Source organism: Thalassophryne amazonica, chromosome 7 (genome assembly GCF_902500255.1).
Source record: "Thalassophryne amazonica chromosome 7, fThaAma1.1, whole genome shotgun sequence".
Lineage (NCBI taxonomy): Eukaryota > Metazoa > Chordata > Actinopteri > Batrachoidiformes > Batrachoididae > Thalassophryne > Thalassophryne amazonica.
Window position 1 is genome coordinate 88,550,028 of NC_047109.1, and position 15,644 is coordinate 88,565,671.

General features: G+C 39.6%; 1 protein-coding gene across 4 annotated transcripts in view; it reads left to right on the top strand.

Moving 5' to 3' along the window:
• The window catches only part of LOC117514491 (kinesin-like protein KIF13A), a 121,329-nt gene that overhangs the window by 98,689 nt on the left and 6,996 nt on the right, over positions 1-15,644 (top strand). For 3 of the 4 annotated variants that reach the window (XM_034174974.1, XM_034174975.1, XM_034174977.1), the window contains exons 26-37: positions 2,943-2,975; positions 5,366-5,465; positions 5,785-5,911; positions 5,997-6,052; positions 8,823-8,947; positions 9,842-10,018; positions 10,131-10,223; positions 10,345-10,497; positions 10,592-10,660; positions 10,772-10,822; positions 12,135-12,222; positions 12,313-12,464. In XM_034174974.1, coding sequence (XP_034030865.1) covers positions 2,943-2,975; positions 5,366-5,465; positions 5,785-5,911; positions 5,997-6,052; positions 8,823-8,947; positions 9,842-10,018; positions 10,131-10,223; positions 10,345-10,497; positions 10,592-10,660; positions 10,772-10,822; positions 12,135-12,222; positions 12,313-12,464 — 1,224 coding nt within the window. The remainder of the gene's footprint in view (positions 1-2,942; positions 2,976-5,365; positions 5,466-5,784; positions 5,912-5,996; positions 6,053-8,822; positions 8,948-9,841; positions 10,019-10,130; positions 10,224-10,344; positions 10,498-10,591; positions 10,661-10,771; positions 10,823-12,134; positions 12,223-12,312; positions 12,465-15,644) is intronic. The other variant, XM_034174976.1, reaches the window with a different exon arrangement.

Below are 15,644 nucleotides of genomic sequence, written 5' to 3' on the forward strand. Positions count from 1 at the left end.
ACTTCGATGTGTCTCACAGGTTTAGAAAAAATTTTGATCAAACAAAGCGCCAGTCTCTCAGCAACTTCTCAGACAAAGGAATTCCGACGACGGGCTGGACGACTCCTCCCACAAGGAGTGCTCACAGGCGGATGACGTCACCGACAGGCGTGGAAAAACTCACGCATGCGCACGAGGGTTCAAGCATGTCTGACGTAAAAGCATATGAATGAAATCCATATAGTTTTTGAAAAAAATAAAAAGGACCTATACTTTATTGACAGCCCTCGTATATGTCATTCAACTCCAGTCCTACTGCGCTTGTGTTTCTGTATCAAACCTACAGATGTAAAGCTTCAGAACACACATCATATATGACCTCAGAGATCATATTTGTTCTGTTTTGGGCATAAGTTGTGCCAACTTGAAAAACAGTGATTTTTACATACAGTTTTATTCAGTGTGTGGGTTCATTTATTTATTTGGATAAATACTCTCTCTAAACCTTTTGATAACAGCCCGCTGGAGGTCTTTGGGTCCAGAACATAACAGATAGTGGAAACATCTCCACTGTACCTTTCCATGGACTTTTCATATGCTATATTATGTGGACTATATGTTGCACCAACGTATTAGTTGCATCTGTCCAAAAATGTGTCATGCAGCGGAAAAACATATTCATTCATTCATATTCTGTACCTGCTTATTCCAATTAATGGTCACGGGGGGCTGGAGTCTATCCTAGTAGTCATAAGGCGAGAGGCAGGGTACACCCTGGACAGGGCGCCAGTCTATCACAGGGCCATATGTACATGGACAAACCCATACAAATCAAAACATAAATCACCCAAAGGTGTTTCACAAGAATAAATGCCTAACCTTACCCACCCTCTGAGCAAGCACATTGGCAACAATTCAAATCTTGGAGCATGTGCCAGTGCTGCACTTTGCCACATCCACAGCACCATAGAACTGCTTTGGGTCTAGGATGGCAACCACTCAGCAACTGTGGTAATGAAAACCTCCCACAGGTGTTTTTAATTACAGAAAAAAACCTCAAGCAGACCAGTCTCAGTGGGTCGACCATCTGCTTTTATTTGGTTTTATTTTATTTTATTTATTTATTATTTTATTTTATTTTATTTTTTATTTTATTTTTTTTTATTTGCTTTTATTTATCTTTTATTTTACAAGATAAGAAATAAGCAGAGCGCAACTTATTATGTAAGTCACATCAGTCTGTAAGTCACATTTATTTTGTAGGGTAGTGCTAATGGTTTATCCAAAAAGCAGAATTATTTTCAACAGCACATTATGTATTCATAACACAAACGAACAGAAGCTAATGGGCTAATTAATGTTCTTGTACAAAGTACATAAAACACAAGAGTAAACTGCTTCTTGTCGCCAGCGAACAGACAATATTGTCAAAGTGGAGTGAAACATGCATGTTTACCTCACTAAATGTAAATAAACTTTTTCATCATGCATTTTTAAAACATTATATTTAGCCTTGCTTTAGCCTAGCTGTCTTCCTTGTTGTCCTCCAGCTGTCCTACAAAGTGAAAACAAGTGGAGTGGCAAGTGTTATGAAGGTTATTCCCTCTCTTTTGTCAAGAATTCTATCTTTCAGTTTGAGAGAATGATTTATTAATTTTACCTGGTCTCCAAGACCTAGCACATCCTTCTCATTCAGATCTTCTTCTTCATCTTGTTTTACAGTGGTTGCCATCCATCTTAATTGGGCATTATTTCCACTTTTGGCTCCAAAGTGTGGCTCAGAAAGCACCTCATTCAAATCAGTATACAGGAGCAGCATGTTCTGCATGTATATGAGGATAATGCAGATTATTAAAAAACAAATAAAAAACAAAACATGGTTTAAATTCCAGAATGTATAGTCGCCAGTACTCTCACTTGATATGAGCATTTTGTGTGTGTGTGTGTGTGTGTGTGTGTGTGTGTGTGTGTGTGTGTGTGTGTGTGCGTGCGTGCGTGCGTGCGTGCGTGTACGCGCGCGTGCGTGTGGCTGTTTGTGTGAGAGAGAGAGAAATATTTTGACGCACCTTAATGGTAATATGGACTCATTTGTTGGACTAAGTGCCGTCATGAGATTTCATATGAGAAGTTACATACTGTTTCCATGTTATCTATGTTAGCATGATAAAGATTCTGTGATTTAATTAATTTATTTGTTTATTTATTTATTTGCTACAGTAGCAACAACTCAAATTTTGTTGATGTTTGAGATCTTAAAAACTACTGTAAAATCAGTCAGACTCTAGACTCAAGGTTTCTTTGAAATTTTTGCACTTTGTTTCCATTTTGACTGGCCCATAATTATTGGCCTCTCAGTCATTTCGGACATTTGTTTGCTTTTTCTTATCCAAATTATATTTCTGGACATATACCCCCCCCCCCCCCCCCCCACACACACACACACACACACACACCTCCCATGCTAATGAGTTGTATATCAAGCATAAATAAAGAATTCTCCAGGAGTGAATATTTGAAATTCACAAAATTCAACAGAAATACAGTTCTTAGCTATTGGTCCCAAATAATCCATAAATATTGTGCAAATTTCAGCAAAATCTGGCAGGTTGCAGCAACGCAAATCTGTGATTTATCTTTCAATCTTCTGATGTTAATCACCATATTTTGGAACGTCTATACACTGTACAACCATGTGTAATTACATTGTTTTTCAAAACTGTACAGTATCAAAGCTTTTTTAGTAAATGTGCCCAATTATTTATGGATTTCATTTAGTTTACCCATCTGTCTAAAGGATGTACACACTCATTGTAGGTTTGAAGCCCATGTATGAACACAGGTTGTTGTGCTGCCACTTGACTGAGATTCTTCAAAAGTTGCGTCAGCCATGATTGGTTTGTTGTGAGCTGTATTGTCAGGGCTTTTTGTGGTTCCCCACATGTGACTGTATTCTCTCCTGCCAGAGAGAGGCGGAGGACGATATGGATAGTTATCAGGTACCGTCTCATTCTGTTACCCCTGTAGTTCACCGTGCAGCATGAAGGAAGCCAACTGATCATACATCCCCAATTCCAATGAAGTTGGGACGTTGTGTAAAATGTAAATTAAAAACAGAATACGATTTGCAAATCCTCTTCAACCTATATTCAATTGAATACACCACAAAGACAAGATATTTAATGTTCAAACTGATCAATTTTTTTGTTTTTGTGCAAATATTTGCTCATTTTTAAATGGATGCCTGCAGCACGTTTCAAAAAAGCTGGGACAGTGGTATGTTTACCACTGTGTTACATCACCTTTCCTTCTAACAAAACTCAATAAGCGTTTGGGAACTGAGGACAAGAAATGTTGAAGCTTTGTAGGTGGAATTCTTTCCCATTCTTGCTTGATGTATGACTTCAGTTGTTCAACAGTCAGGGGTCTCCGTTGTTGTATTTTGCGTTTCATAATGCGCGACACATTTTCAATGGGCGACAGGTCTGGACTGCAGGCAGGCCAGTCTAGTACCCGCACTCTTTTACTATGAAGCCATGCTGTTGTAACACGTGCAGAATGTAGCTTGGCGTTGTCTTGCTGAAATAGCAGGGACATCCCTGAAAAAGACATTGCTTGGATGGCAGCATGTGTTGCTCCAAAACCTGGATGTACCTTTCAGCATTGATGGTACCATCACAGATGTGTAAGTTGTCCATGCCATGGACACTAACACACCCCCATACCATCACAGATGCTGGTTTTGAACTTTGTGCTGGTAACAATCTGGATGGCCTTTTTCCTCTTTTGTCCGGAGGACACGACGTCCATGATTTCCAAAAACAATTTGAAACGTGGACTCATCAGACCACAGCACACTTTTCCACTTTGTGTCTATCCATTTCAAATGAGCTCGGGCCCAGAGAAGGAGGCAGCATTTATGGATGTTGTTGATGTACGGCTTTCGCTTTGCATGGTAGAGTTTTAACTTGCACTTGTAGATGTAGCGACGAACTGTGTTAACTGACAATGGTTTTCTGAAGTGTTCCTGAGCTCACGTGGTAAGATCCTTTACACAGTGATGTCGGTTTTTAATGCAGTGCCGCCTGAGGGATCGAAGGTCACGGGCATTCATTGTTGGTTTTTGGCCTTGCCACTTATGTGTAGAAAGTTCTCCAGATTCTCTGAATCTTCTGATTATATTATGGACTGTAGATGATGGAATCCCTAAATTCCTTGCAGTTGAACATTGTTCTTAAACTGTTGGACTATTTTTTTCACGCAGTTGTTCACAAAGGGGGATGCTCTTATTATACCCAATCACGACACTCACCTGTTTCCGATTAACCTGTTCACCTTTGAAATGTTCCAAACAGGTGTTCTTTGAGTATTCATCAATTTTCCCAGTCTTTTGTTGCCACTGTCCCAGCTTTTTTGAAATGTGTTGCAGGCATCCATTTCAAAATGAGCAAATATTTGCACAAAAACAAAAAAGTCTATCAGTTTGAACAATAAATATCTTGTCTTTGTGGTGTATTCAATTGAATATAGGTTGAAGAGGATTTGCAAATCATTGTATTCTGTTTTTATTTGAATTTCACACAACGTTCCAACTTCATTGGAATTGGGGTTGTATGTTTGCAACCGGTGCTGTTCGTGAGGGCATGAGGCAACTCCCAACTAAAAGACAGCTTTATTAAACATCAGCTGCACATGTGGATGATTCCTGGTGCTGTAATTATCGATCGCACCAACCATTCTTTGGCAGCCATGCGTGCAGAACACAGTTCCACCCATGGCTGAGCTCCCAGTCAGTCCTCTGTGTGCCAGCGATCTTGCCCTGCTCTCTCTTGCCTTCCTCGCAGGCTTTGCACACTAATGCTGTTTGCTTGTCACTACCGAAGAGCTGCAGGAATAATAAACATTACGTATTCACGCGGGCACTGCATGGCTGCATGAGTACTGTGCATGATGAACGTCTGAAGCCAAATCCGGCTGGCTCTGAGGTTGAATCGGTTACTCTGGATGTTGCGCAGAGTCTCTTCTCTGTGGATTGTCACATATTGATCTGTTGTGCACAAGGATAGGACTTAGTGCAGCTGTGGCTGCATGAGAGGCATGTTAATGAGTGTGAGTGGGTGTACATGTGAGTGCATGCATGTGTGCCTGGTTTATTTGTGCATAAAATTACTGGATATTCTTTTTCAAAGACAAACTTAATGCCATGGAGGGTTTTCACACTAACTTTATTCATGATTGGCTTCCATTGATTGCATATTAGCAATTAAATTGTGTCATTACAGGGTACTGTAGTCTCACAGACAGGCTAACCTAAACTGCTCTTTTCTGCAACATGTCTTGTGACCCAGTTTGCCAGCTGACACTGATACTGGCCTCTGTCTGGTTGCAGGAGGAAGATCTCAACTGTGTCCGGGAGCGATGGTCAGATGCGCTGATCAAACGCCGGGAGTATCTTGATGAACAAATCAAGAAAATTATTAACAGACACGGTGAGTGCTGAGTAACGCGTGCAGCCAGAACAGTGCAGTGGCTCCTATGTGCCGCAACAACTCAGCTGCACGACTCATATGAACCTGACTAAGCCAGCCAGGCTAATTCACCAACCCACCTTTCTGAAAGTATGAGGAGTATGAGGTATGAGGATTGAGTAGCATACTATAAAGGATTTGCACTGATGTCGTATTTCAAGACTGATTTTGTACATTGGGAAAAGTTTGACACCTAAATCAAGTTTATGGAGTCAGTCCAGAAAATCTGCTTGGGGTTTTTTGTAATTACTTCTCACACACCCTGCCTGTTTGTCTGCAGAAAAGCCAGAGGAGGATGTTGAGCGTGAAGCTCGCCTGGTGGAACAGTGGGTCGGTCTGACTGAAGAGAGAAACGCTGTGCTGGTGCCCGCACCTGGTAGTGGAATCCCTGGAGCTCCTGCAAACTGGTGAGACTCACACAGCATTCCCCACACACCTTCATGCACCTGCCGTTCTGCCTTTATTTTTCACCTCCATCTTCAATGTTTGTAGGACTCCACCTGCTGGCATGGAGGCTCACGTCCCTGTACTCTTCCTGGATTTGAATGGTAAGAGAGACACATTCACTGTGATCTCTGGTATTCACCGGGTTTCTTTCAGGCAAACATCAGTTCGGCTGCCAGAAGGCCATATGTGACAAGGCTCGACATTAACGCCTGCCTGCTCGACACTGGTGAATGAATGGTGCTGTCGTACTCGTGTTTCACGCTCCTCACTTGCCCGTCATGGCAAGTTAATTTTCATCCGCAATTTGAATGAAGTATGGTGAAAAATCAACGGATTTCAGTGACGTTCTTGCAACAACAGCAGAAGCATTTTCTGATCGACTGTTTTAGGATAAATAAACCAGATTCTCTAATTGTGCACGTTCTTCCTCACGCCATCTCTGTGTGGTGTCGGAGTGAACAGACACACAACACTCTCTCTCTCTCTCTCTCTCTCTCTCTCTCTCTCTCTCTCTCTCTCTCTCTCTCTCTCTCTCTCTCTCTCTCTTTCTCTTTCTCTGAATTGAGCATAGCTGCATTTGGTCTCAAATTTCAGAGCAAAGTTGAACAAAGAGGAAAAAAGTCTGAAAAGCAGAGCAGTGATTAAAACAATAAATCCTCCTGTGTCCGTTACTGCTGTTACATTGAGAAATGAACGGTTTATTTACAGATTAAAGGTCGTTTCCTTCTGTGTTCCGTGTGTTGGAGGTGTGGCTTAAGCCGACTGCTGCTGCACAGGGAGGAGGGGGTGTAAGAGGAGGAGCGGATGAGAGTGGTGGTGGTGGTGAGGGGGGTCATGTTATGTAACAAAATAATGAAATATGACATTTGTATCATATTTAACTTAAATTGCCATAAGTTGTGTCGCTTAGCGTTTTCAGACGGTTTGAGTGTTTGGATGTACATATGTTTTGAAGCGGTGCCATGTTTCGTAGGTAGGATGAAATGTTCAGACATTGGCATTTTGAGCAAAAGTGAGATTTCAGCCTTGTCCACACAGTAAAGACATGATAGCAATTTCAATTTAATCAGCTTATAACGCGTCAAATCACAACAAAAGTTGTCTCAAGGCGCTTCACACAAAACAGTTCAAAATAAAATTTAAAATAAGTGAGTAAATTTAAAAAAAATTCAAATACATAATTAAAAACACAAGTAAAATAATAAAACAGATTAAAAATAAAAGCTTTTCATAAGAAAGAGAATAAAAATACGTTTTAAGTCTTGACTTAAAAATGTCCACGGACTCTGCCTCATGGTCGCAGGGAGACTGTTCCACAGAGCGGGTGCACGATAAGAAAAAGCTTTGACCCGCTGACTTCTTCTTCACCCTGGGAACACACAATAGTCCTGCATCCTGGAACCGCAAAACCCGGGCCGGCACATAGGGTTTCAACAAATCGGCCACATAAGAAGGCGCCAGGCCATGAACAACCTTATAGGTTAATAAGAAGACCTTAAACATTGTGCTGACTGCTGGCGTAATCAAGAACAAGTTTAAATGATCATGGCTGGAAGAAGATTATTTCTCAGACTACATGAGGAAGCTGAATGCTTCCGTCATGACCACTTGAAGTACACTTCATGTGAAAAAAACAGCCTCCGTCAGCACGACAAAACGGTGAAACACAGAGTTTCCCAAAAGTCCGTGCAATCAACAAAACAACTTTCAGCGATGTTTCTCGCCGCAAAGAAAGCTATCAACGGTCAGTTCTTTGCAAAGCTTAACTCATTTTCTGGGGGGAAAAATTCCCAAATTTCTTTGTGAAGTGATCGCTTTCCCGTTAATTCTGGGTTTTTGCTGAAAGATAGCTCATGTGTTTTCCATGTGTTGACTCTGTGCTTAAAACGCTGGTCGCCAGCTCGCTTAATGCAGCCTGATTTTACTGTGAGCAACCTGGAAATGACTGTGAGCTACTTAAAATGACAGTGAAACAGTTAAATTCCATTTATTGAATATCAGTTCAAATAAGTTTAATTGAATATTGTTCAATCAGTTTACTGTGTATTACTGTGCAGTTTCAAATTTTGCATAATTGTGTCCTCTCTGTGGCTTGATTTCTTTTTCATGAATTGGAAGTTCTTATAATGGAAATGAACACATTTTTCCTGCTACCACGACCCTCACTGTTAAAATATGTAAAATACAAGCATTTTTGTTTGTATTTTACATATTTTGAATCTGTTTTATTCTTTTACTTCTGTTTTTAATCATGTATTTGATTTTTTTTTTAATTATTTAAATTTTATGTTGAATTGTTTCATGTAAGGTGCCTTGAGACAGCTTTGCTGTGATTCGGCGCATTATAAGCTAATTAAATTAAATTAAATTTTTGTGAGCAAATATGGACTTGTTTTTGTTCTATTCATCCTAAAAATTGTGCTTAAAATGCACCATTTGGTACCTCATTTTCAACCCTCCCCTGTATTGGTGCTTGCAGTCCACCAATTTCAGATTTTTTTTTTTTTTACCTCACCCTGCTTGCATGTCTGGAATAAGAGAAAACAGGTCATTTTTATTTTTTCTGTTTGCCAGTGACTTTATTTTTTATTAGGCTCTCCGAAATATGAAGTGAAAATCAAACCATTTAAAACATTTCTGCTCATCCTTTTTTGACCAGGAAAAAGAAGCACAACTTGTATATAATCTTTTGTATTTTAAAAGATTTCTATTGATTCTGATTGTTTTCTTAGCTGTCTCCACCTTGTTTTACCTTAAATCCTAGGACGTGATCGCAAAAGGGTTTTTATAAAAAAAATAATAATTGAGCCAGAGGAATTATTTATTTATTTATTTAGCTTTTAATCCCTGTCACTGTTTTTCCTGCTGTAGCGGATAATCTGACTGTAAATGAGCAGCTGACCGGCCCACATGCTGCAGGCGTGAACTCCATTCTGCCCAAGGAGCATGGAAGCCAGTTCTTCTATCTCCCCATCATTAGATACAGTGAGGAAGAGGTGAGTGATTGCTCTGAATCTACTGCCATCCTGTGGCCATGAAGAGAACCTGCAGCCATATACTGTATGGAGAATTTGTTTTTTGTTTTGTTTTTTAAATAATCTAACATACAGAATGATGGAGACATGCAAACACAAATATGGGGATGTGTATATTCCCACACATGGGAGGTTGACACCAGTCTATGGTTTTGAACTGGGTTGATGTTTTTAATGGGATGCCAATCCTGCCATCAAACCCTTCTGGGAGTACGTATAAAGTAACATGCATGTTTTGATGGTGGGAGTCCCCAAAGAAAACTCACACAAAAAGAACATGCAAAACCAACACAGACAGGAGTTGGGTTTTGACTGCTGGGATAGGCTCCTGCCCCCTCGTAAGCAGTTGAAGATGAGTGAGTAAAATGCGTATATTAAGTGTGGTCTGTTGGTCTGAACTGTTTTTCTGCTATTACTTCCAGTATATTTTTTGCACTTATACATTATCCATGCCAAATTGTGTTGATTTATCAACAGATGTTTTGTTTACGGGATTTAACTGTTGCTATATGTTTGTGTTCCTGGATAATCCCGCGCAGGCAGTCACCCTTGAAGCCGACTTTTTTCTTGCTGTTCTAATTCAAGCAGTTGGGTTTGAATCAACCAAAGTCCTCTTAATTTCTTGTGCTTTGATGTTGAGCAGCCACACTAATTATGCGGTAATCACTAACCCTTTAAATGTGCTTAAGTGTCGGGACACGTGTTTTTCCGCTCATTACCTGACTGCTGAAAACCCAAAGCAGCCCACCTGTATGAATCTCCACCCAGAAAATTAACAGCTTTGTGGATCAGAGCTCGTCCCTGCACACACCTGTGGGAGCGCACCAATAAAACGTCATTCTTCTGCTTCACCAGGTGTCGGCAGTGTGCTCCTGGGACTCATCCATCCACGATTCTGTGCACCTCAACCGGATCACGTCTCCTAACGAACGCATCTACCTGATCGTCAAAGTCACCGTGCAGCTCAGCCACCCCGCCTCCGTGGAGCTGGTGCTCCGCAAGAGGATTGCTGTCAACATTTACAACAAACAGGTTCATGTTCCGGAGTCCAGGCTGGCCCCAGCTGAAATGGGGTTTTGAGCTTTGGAATTAAATGTAATGATCAACACCGGGTTCTTTTTCTTAATTTGGGTTTGTCATACAGAGCTTCACCCAGAGTCTCAAGAGAAGAATGTCCTTAAAGAACATGCTTTACTCCTGCGGCGTTACGTATGAGATTGTTTCCAACATTCCAAAGGTACAGCTCCGGTTCTGCCTTAAATACTCAAACCGACAAACTCTTCTGTCACATATTTGGAACTTGCCAATTTTTGGTTGGTAAGATCAGCATAACAGCCTGTATTTACCCACCTTGGCAGGCCTCAGAGGAGCCCGAGGAGAGAGAAACCTTGGCCCTCATGGCTGCTCGCGCTGACAGTGAGGAGACTCAGAATGGAGAAACCTACATAGAGAAGTACACTCGTGGAGTTCTGGAGGTGGAGAACATCCTGAGTCTAGAGCGTCTGAGACAGGTACTGTCACACACTCAGTCACCAAACCCAAGAATTTTCTTAAATGTGAGGTAAGAGCTGAATGGCCGTTTTGGTTTTGGTTTTTTCTCTGAAGGCAGTGACAGTGAAGGAGGCGCTGTTGATGAAGGGGAGGCACCTACGGAGGAGCATCAGCACCCCCAATGTACAGCCTGTAACCGGCACATCGCTGTCTGCACTGGAGACTTTTTTATTGATCTGAAATGTTTTTATTATTATTATCTGTGACTCTAACATTTTGTTTCTTGCTCCTCAGTCTCTGTGCAGTAAAACAGACCTGACTAGTTGTGAAGATGAAGACTGTAAGGTGTGTCACGTGTTTGTTAAACATGTTTTTCATAAGTGGGTGAACTCAAAATGTTCAGGTGCAATCACACTTTTAAATTGAAAATAATAACAAATACAGAGAAAAATTATAACTACAGAAGAGGAAATGAAGTTAGTCATGTGACCTGTTCAGTGACTATGAAAAGCTGTTGTTATTAACAGCTTTCTACATATAATGTTCCACACCCATCTAAAGTTTATCTGTGTATTTCTGTGGACGAGACGGTCCACCCGTCTGTCCATTTTCGCTGGTTCACGAGATATCTCAAGAACCATTTGACTAATTTCATTCATATTTAGCACAAGTGTGTACTTGGGTGATTCCCCGACACTGGTCGTTACAGTGACCTTGGAGTCAATTTCAAGGCCACAGCGACATATTCAAGATATTGTCATTGCCACCCTTGTTAGTGCAATATCTCAAGAACTAGTTGACCAATTTAATTCATATTTAGCATCAAGGTGTACTTAGGAGATCCCCAACACTTTGTGTTACTGATTTGTGGGGACCGGTGGGATACGTTTAAACTTGCTATATGAAACATCACCTATCTTGTTCATCCGTGTACATTGATGGATGCAAGTTATGGTAAAGGTAGTGTTGTAGGATATTGTAAGCAGTTAGGAAAGTTTTACATGTTTTTATTTTATTGTGATGTCATGATCTTAAAAAGTAAATAATTAGATTTATCTGAGCAGAAGCCTCTTTCTGATCTTCCTCCGCAACATGAGACCCATGAAAAACACGTTTCACTCTTCAACAGAAGACAGCTTTGAGATTTTAAGAGAGAAATTTAAGCTTTTTGGAAAAGTGTGGGATAAACTTGGTAAGAGGAAGTTGTGTTTGGTGCATGTGATGGAGCATGCCCAAATAAAACATATATATACAGATACATATACATATATGTACAGAATCAGGTGGAATCAAGAATAATTAGTTACAATCGTAAGTAATACTAAGAACTGCTATTCTGTATGAATGTTGGCTATAATTTTAAAAGAAATTGGGGACAAAAATCAGTAATGGGAATTTTGTTAATTGTAACAATGTTTTTGTTATTCTTTTTTTTTTTTTTTTTGCTTGTTTTTTTTACTGAAAAGTTGAAACTTTTCTCAGAGTTGTGGCTTTGTCTTAATTAGCGACTTTTATAATAAAAATAAAGCTGTACTTTTATTTTTACAATTGAGATTTTCTGTACAATGGCAAGAGGTCCTGACTTCATCCTGAGCCTGTACACTAAACATAAACTGGACAGGGCGCCTAAAGAGTGTCTTCTACGTTAACTCTGTAGGGTCACTGTGATCGTGTGGACGGCTCCAACTGCAATCCTCACGATGGCTCCCTTTGCAGTACACCCATCAAGAGCAAAGACAGCCAAGGTAACGACACGCACGCACACACACACACATAAATGCGCTTCTGCCATCTGCCAACTCTCCTTGAGTGAAAAACTGAATGATCCCACACAGGCCTGGTATCGGAGAGTCCAACATTTTTCAACTCCAGTCCTTTCAAAGTCCTCTCCCCTCAGCCTCCAAAATTCCTCAAGTGCCTGCTGCCTGTGAAAGAGGAAAACAAGACCAAGAAGGTCCTGGAAGCCCGGCCGCTGCTGGGGCAAGAGGTAAGAAGACAAGTTCTCTGTCGTATTTGAGCGGTTTGCTTTTTTGTTGTTGACATTTTAGTCCATCTCCACAGTTTGTTTTTTTAATTCAAAACTTACAGTTTTGTTGTGTTTTGTTTTTTATTTTCTGTCAACTTTTTTGTCATGTCAGATTTCATTCTGTGTTTTCAACACCACAGAAAAATTACATATATGTACGGCAGTGATGCTGGTAACGCGTTACTCTAATCTCACCACTTTTTTTTGTAACGAGTAATCTAACGTGTTAATCTTTCCAAATGAGTAATCAGATTAAAGTTACTTCTCCAAGTCACTGTGCGTGACTATTATTTTTGCATTGTGGGTCGACAGCAGCATTAAACTTGGTCCGTGGGCAGGGGGTCGGGGTTCGACTGAACTGCCCACTTTAAGCGAGCTGTGAGCTTTTCATCAGCTACGACTCGTCCTCACCTCTTAAAGCGCGGTGAAAACAGCACACCTGCACTGAGCTTTACAAAGTCATTTTTATGCTTTATTTTTCTCCTTTATTTAGAATTCTGAGCTGAGCTGCTCCGTATCGTCTCGTTAAAAACAGCTGATCCTCCGCGATGCGTCAACAACTAACACTATTTTCCACTCAAATGCACCTAAACTCTCTTTCTGAGGACCACATGATGTGAAAACACAATAAAACTTTCTTACCTGTAAATCTGGTCATGTTTTCTGCATAAATAAATGTTATCCATTCTTTGTGCTCAAACGCCAAAGCAGGGGCGAATCCAGATGGAATAGGGGTGTGGGGCAAGGATGTGCCCCTCACAACTCCCCTAGATTAAAGGTCCAGTTTTGAAGCCGTTTTTTTACTACAACTACTAATACTACTTAAAATAATAATAATTTTGACAAGTAAAATGTTTATAGAGAATTTAAATGTTAGAAAAATGTTAGAATTTAATAGTTACATCTATAAACAATGTAGGTTAGAAATTGCAAGTTTTACTGTTACAGTGCTGTCAACAGTTAAATATGAGGTCAAGAAAGATTATTTTACTTTTTATAACACAAGTATTTATTTTCATTGAAGTCAAGAAAGGGTGACTATAAAGTGAGTTTTGGCAAAACAGGTATCATTGTCATGTTGAGGTGGCAGAGGGTTGTTGTCGGCAGCTGTGGAAAGTAACTAAAAAAGTAACTAGTAATCTAACTTAGTTACTTTTACAATTGAGTAATCAGTAAAGTAACTAAGTTACTTTTTCAAGGAGTAATCAGTAATTGGATTACTTTATCAAAGTAACTGTGGCAACACTGATGTACGGTATACACATTTTGCATTCTGAGAACCCAACATTTCTCGAGATTGTGTGAAATTTTGAGTAATTGGGTGCAATGTTGAGAAATGTTGGTTTCTCAGAATGCAACAGAAGGAGAACCACGCCCTACCTTTTGGGGGTCGGGCTCAAAACGTCTCAATCACCCCTCGTATATAAATTATTTAAGTTCAGAGTTGTTTGATGATTTTTTTCATAATCTCGACCTGTGACATCATCTCCATTTTATCATTGTGTTTAACTTGATCAGCCTAACTTATAGGAGCATGAATTTGAGTTTTTGTAATTCCGCATATTTTAAATACTTATGTACATTCGATTCAGATAAAACAGTTAAAACAGTATTGCATTTTTTTTTTTTTTTTTTTTTTACTGTTTGCAACAGTTGTATTTTTATTTATTTTTTCCACAGTTTGTGGCTGTTTCATCCATTTACTAACCTTGCCTTTTTATTTTATTTATTTATTTTTGTCTGTGCTTGAATTGGACTAAATCTTCACTTGAAGTCCTTTTGTAAGGATGCTGTGGATTAGAGTTAGTTTCAGTGTGAGGGCCTTAAAAATATGTTTGATTCCACCTGCATGCTGCTTTAGTAAAGTGTGAAAAAGTACCATAGGATAGAAAATATGGGTGTGATTAATGTGGAATTGTCACACAACTAAGGAAACATCTGATAAAGAAAAAGAGATACAAGGAAAAACAAAATGATGAGAACAGATCAAACAAAAACTTAACAATTAAAAAGAATAATTTGATATTATTGATGAGGCAAACAAATGAAGCACAGACAAAAAAATGGACAAAAATGGAAATATTTAGTTGCAGGTAAGAATGGTGAAGGCAAAAAAAAAAAAAATTTAAAGCGAGCAAAGGCAAATGTTTAAAATCAGAGAAGTGCCAAAATTTGTCATTCTTGACCCAAGGACCCTCTCACCACACAGTTTCATCAAAATCCATCCAGCACTTTTTCTGATACATTGGACTCAGTCAGACAAACATGATTAAATGATCTCAGGTGGAAGAAGTAATGAATTTCTGAGTTTCATAAAAATAAAATCCAAATCATATCTTTGCAAAGCTGAATGTGCTTCATTCTAAACAAGTGTTTGTTTTCTGACAACCTTCTTTTTTTCAGTTCTTGAATGAGTCTGGTAATCAAGCCAGCCAACAAACAGATGCTGGCAAGAAAGTAGAAAAAAAAAGATCTTTTAACAGACTGTAAATGTGGGAACCAGCTATTGCATTAACCCTCAAGCGACCGAGTGGGGCCATTTATGACCCAAGGCGTATATTTTTCGGCACCATTTTTCTTATTTTAAATGGAATAAAGTTTCCACCATGAATTTGTTAATCTTTTTGTCCTGCATTTGTTCATAGAATTTTGCAAGAATTGGCTGATCCATGTGGCAAGTATAATCCAAACCTGTGAGGGAAGATCTATGAGGTTTTTGACATTATAGCTTCAGATGGTGTTGTAATTTGCCAACTTTAATCATTATATTTTACTTTTTTGCAAGGAAGCATGGCCAGCAGACCTAGAATAGCACAATTTACAGCTGCACAAGCATTGAGACTGATGCTTGATGCCCAGAGTGAGGATGAAAAGGATGATGGACAATAAAACAATCATTTATATGGAAGAATTCCAATATAATGTCAATAGGGTCATAAATAACCCCACTTGGTCTTATTAGTCTCCTAACTTGGTCGCTTGAGGGTTAAAAGGTGTTGCAGTTTATCTCTGAAAACATAGGACACTTCAAGCACAGTATTTTTTTTTTATTTATTAAATATTAAATTGCATGGCACTAACTGTAAAAAGTGGCTGGCCCAGCTCCATGCATGCTGTGTGTGCTGTTGTTGTGACCCATCT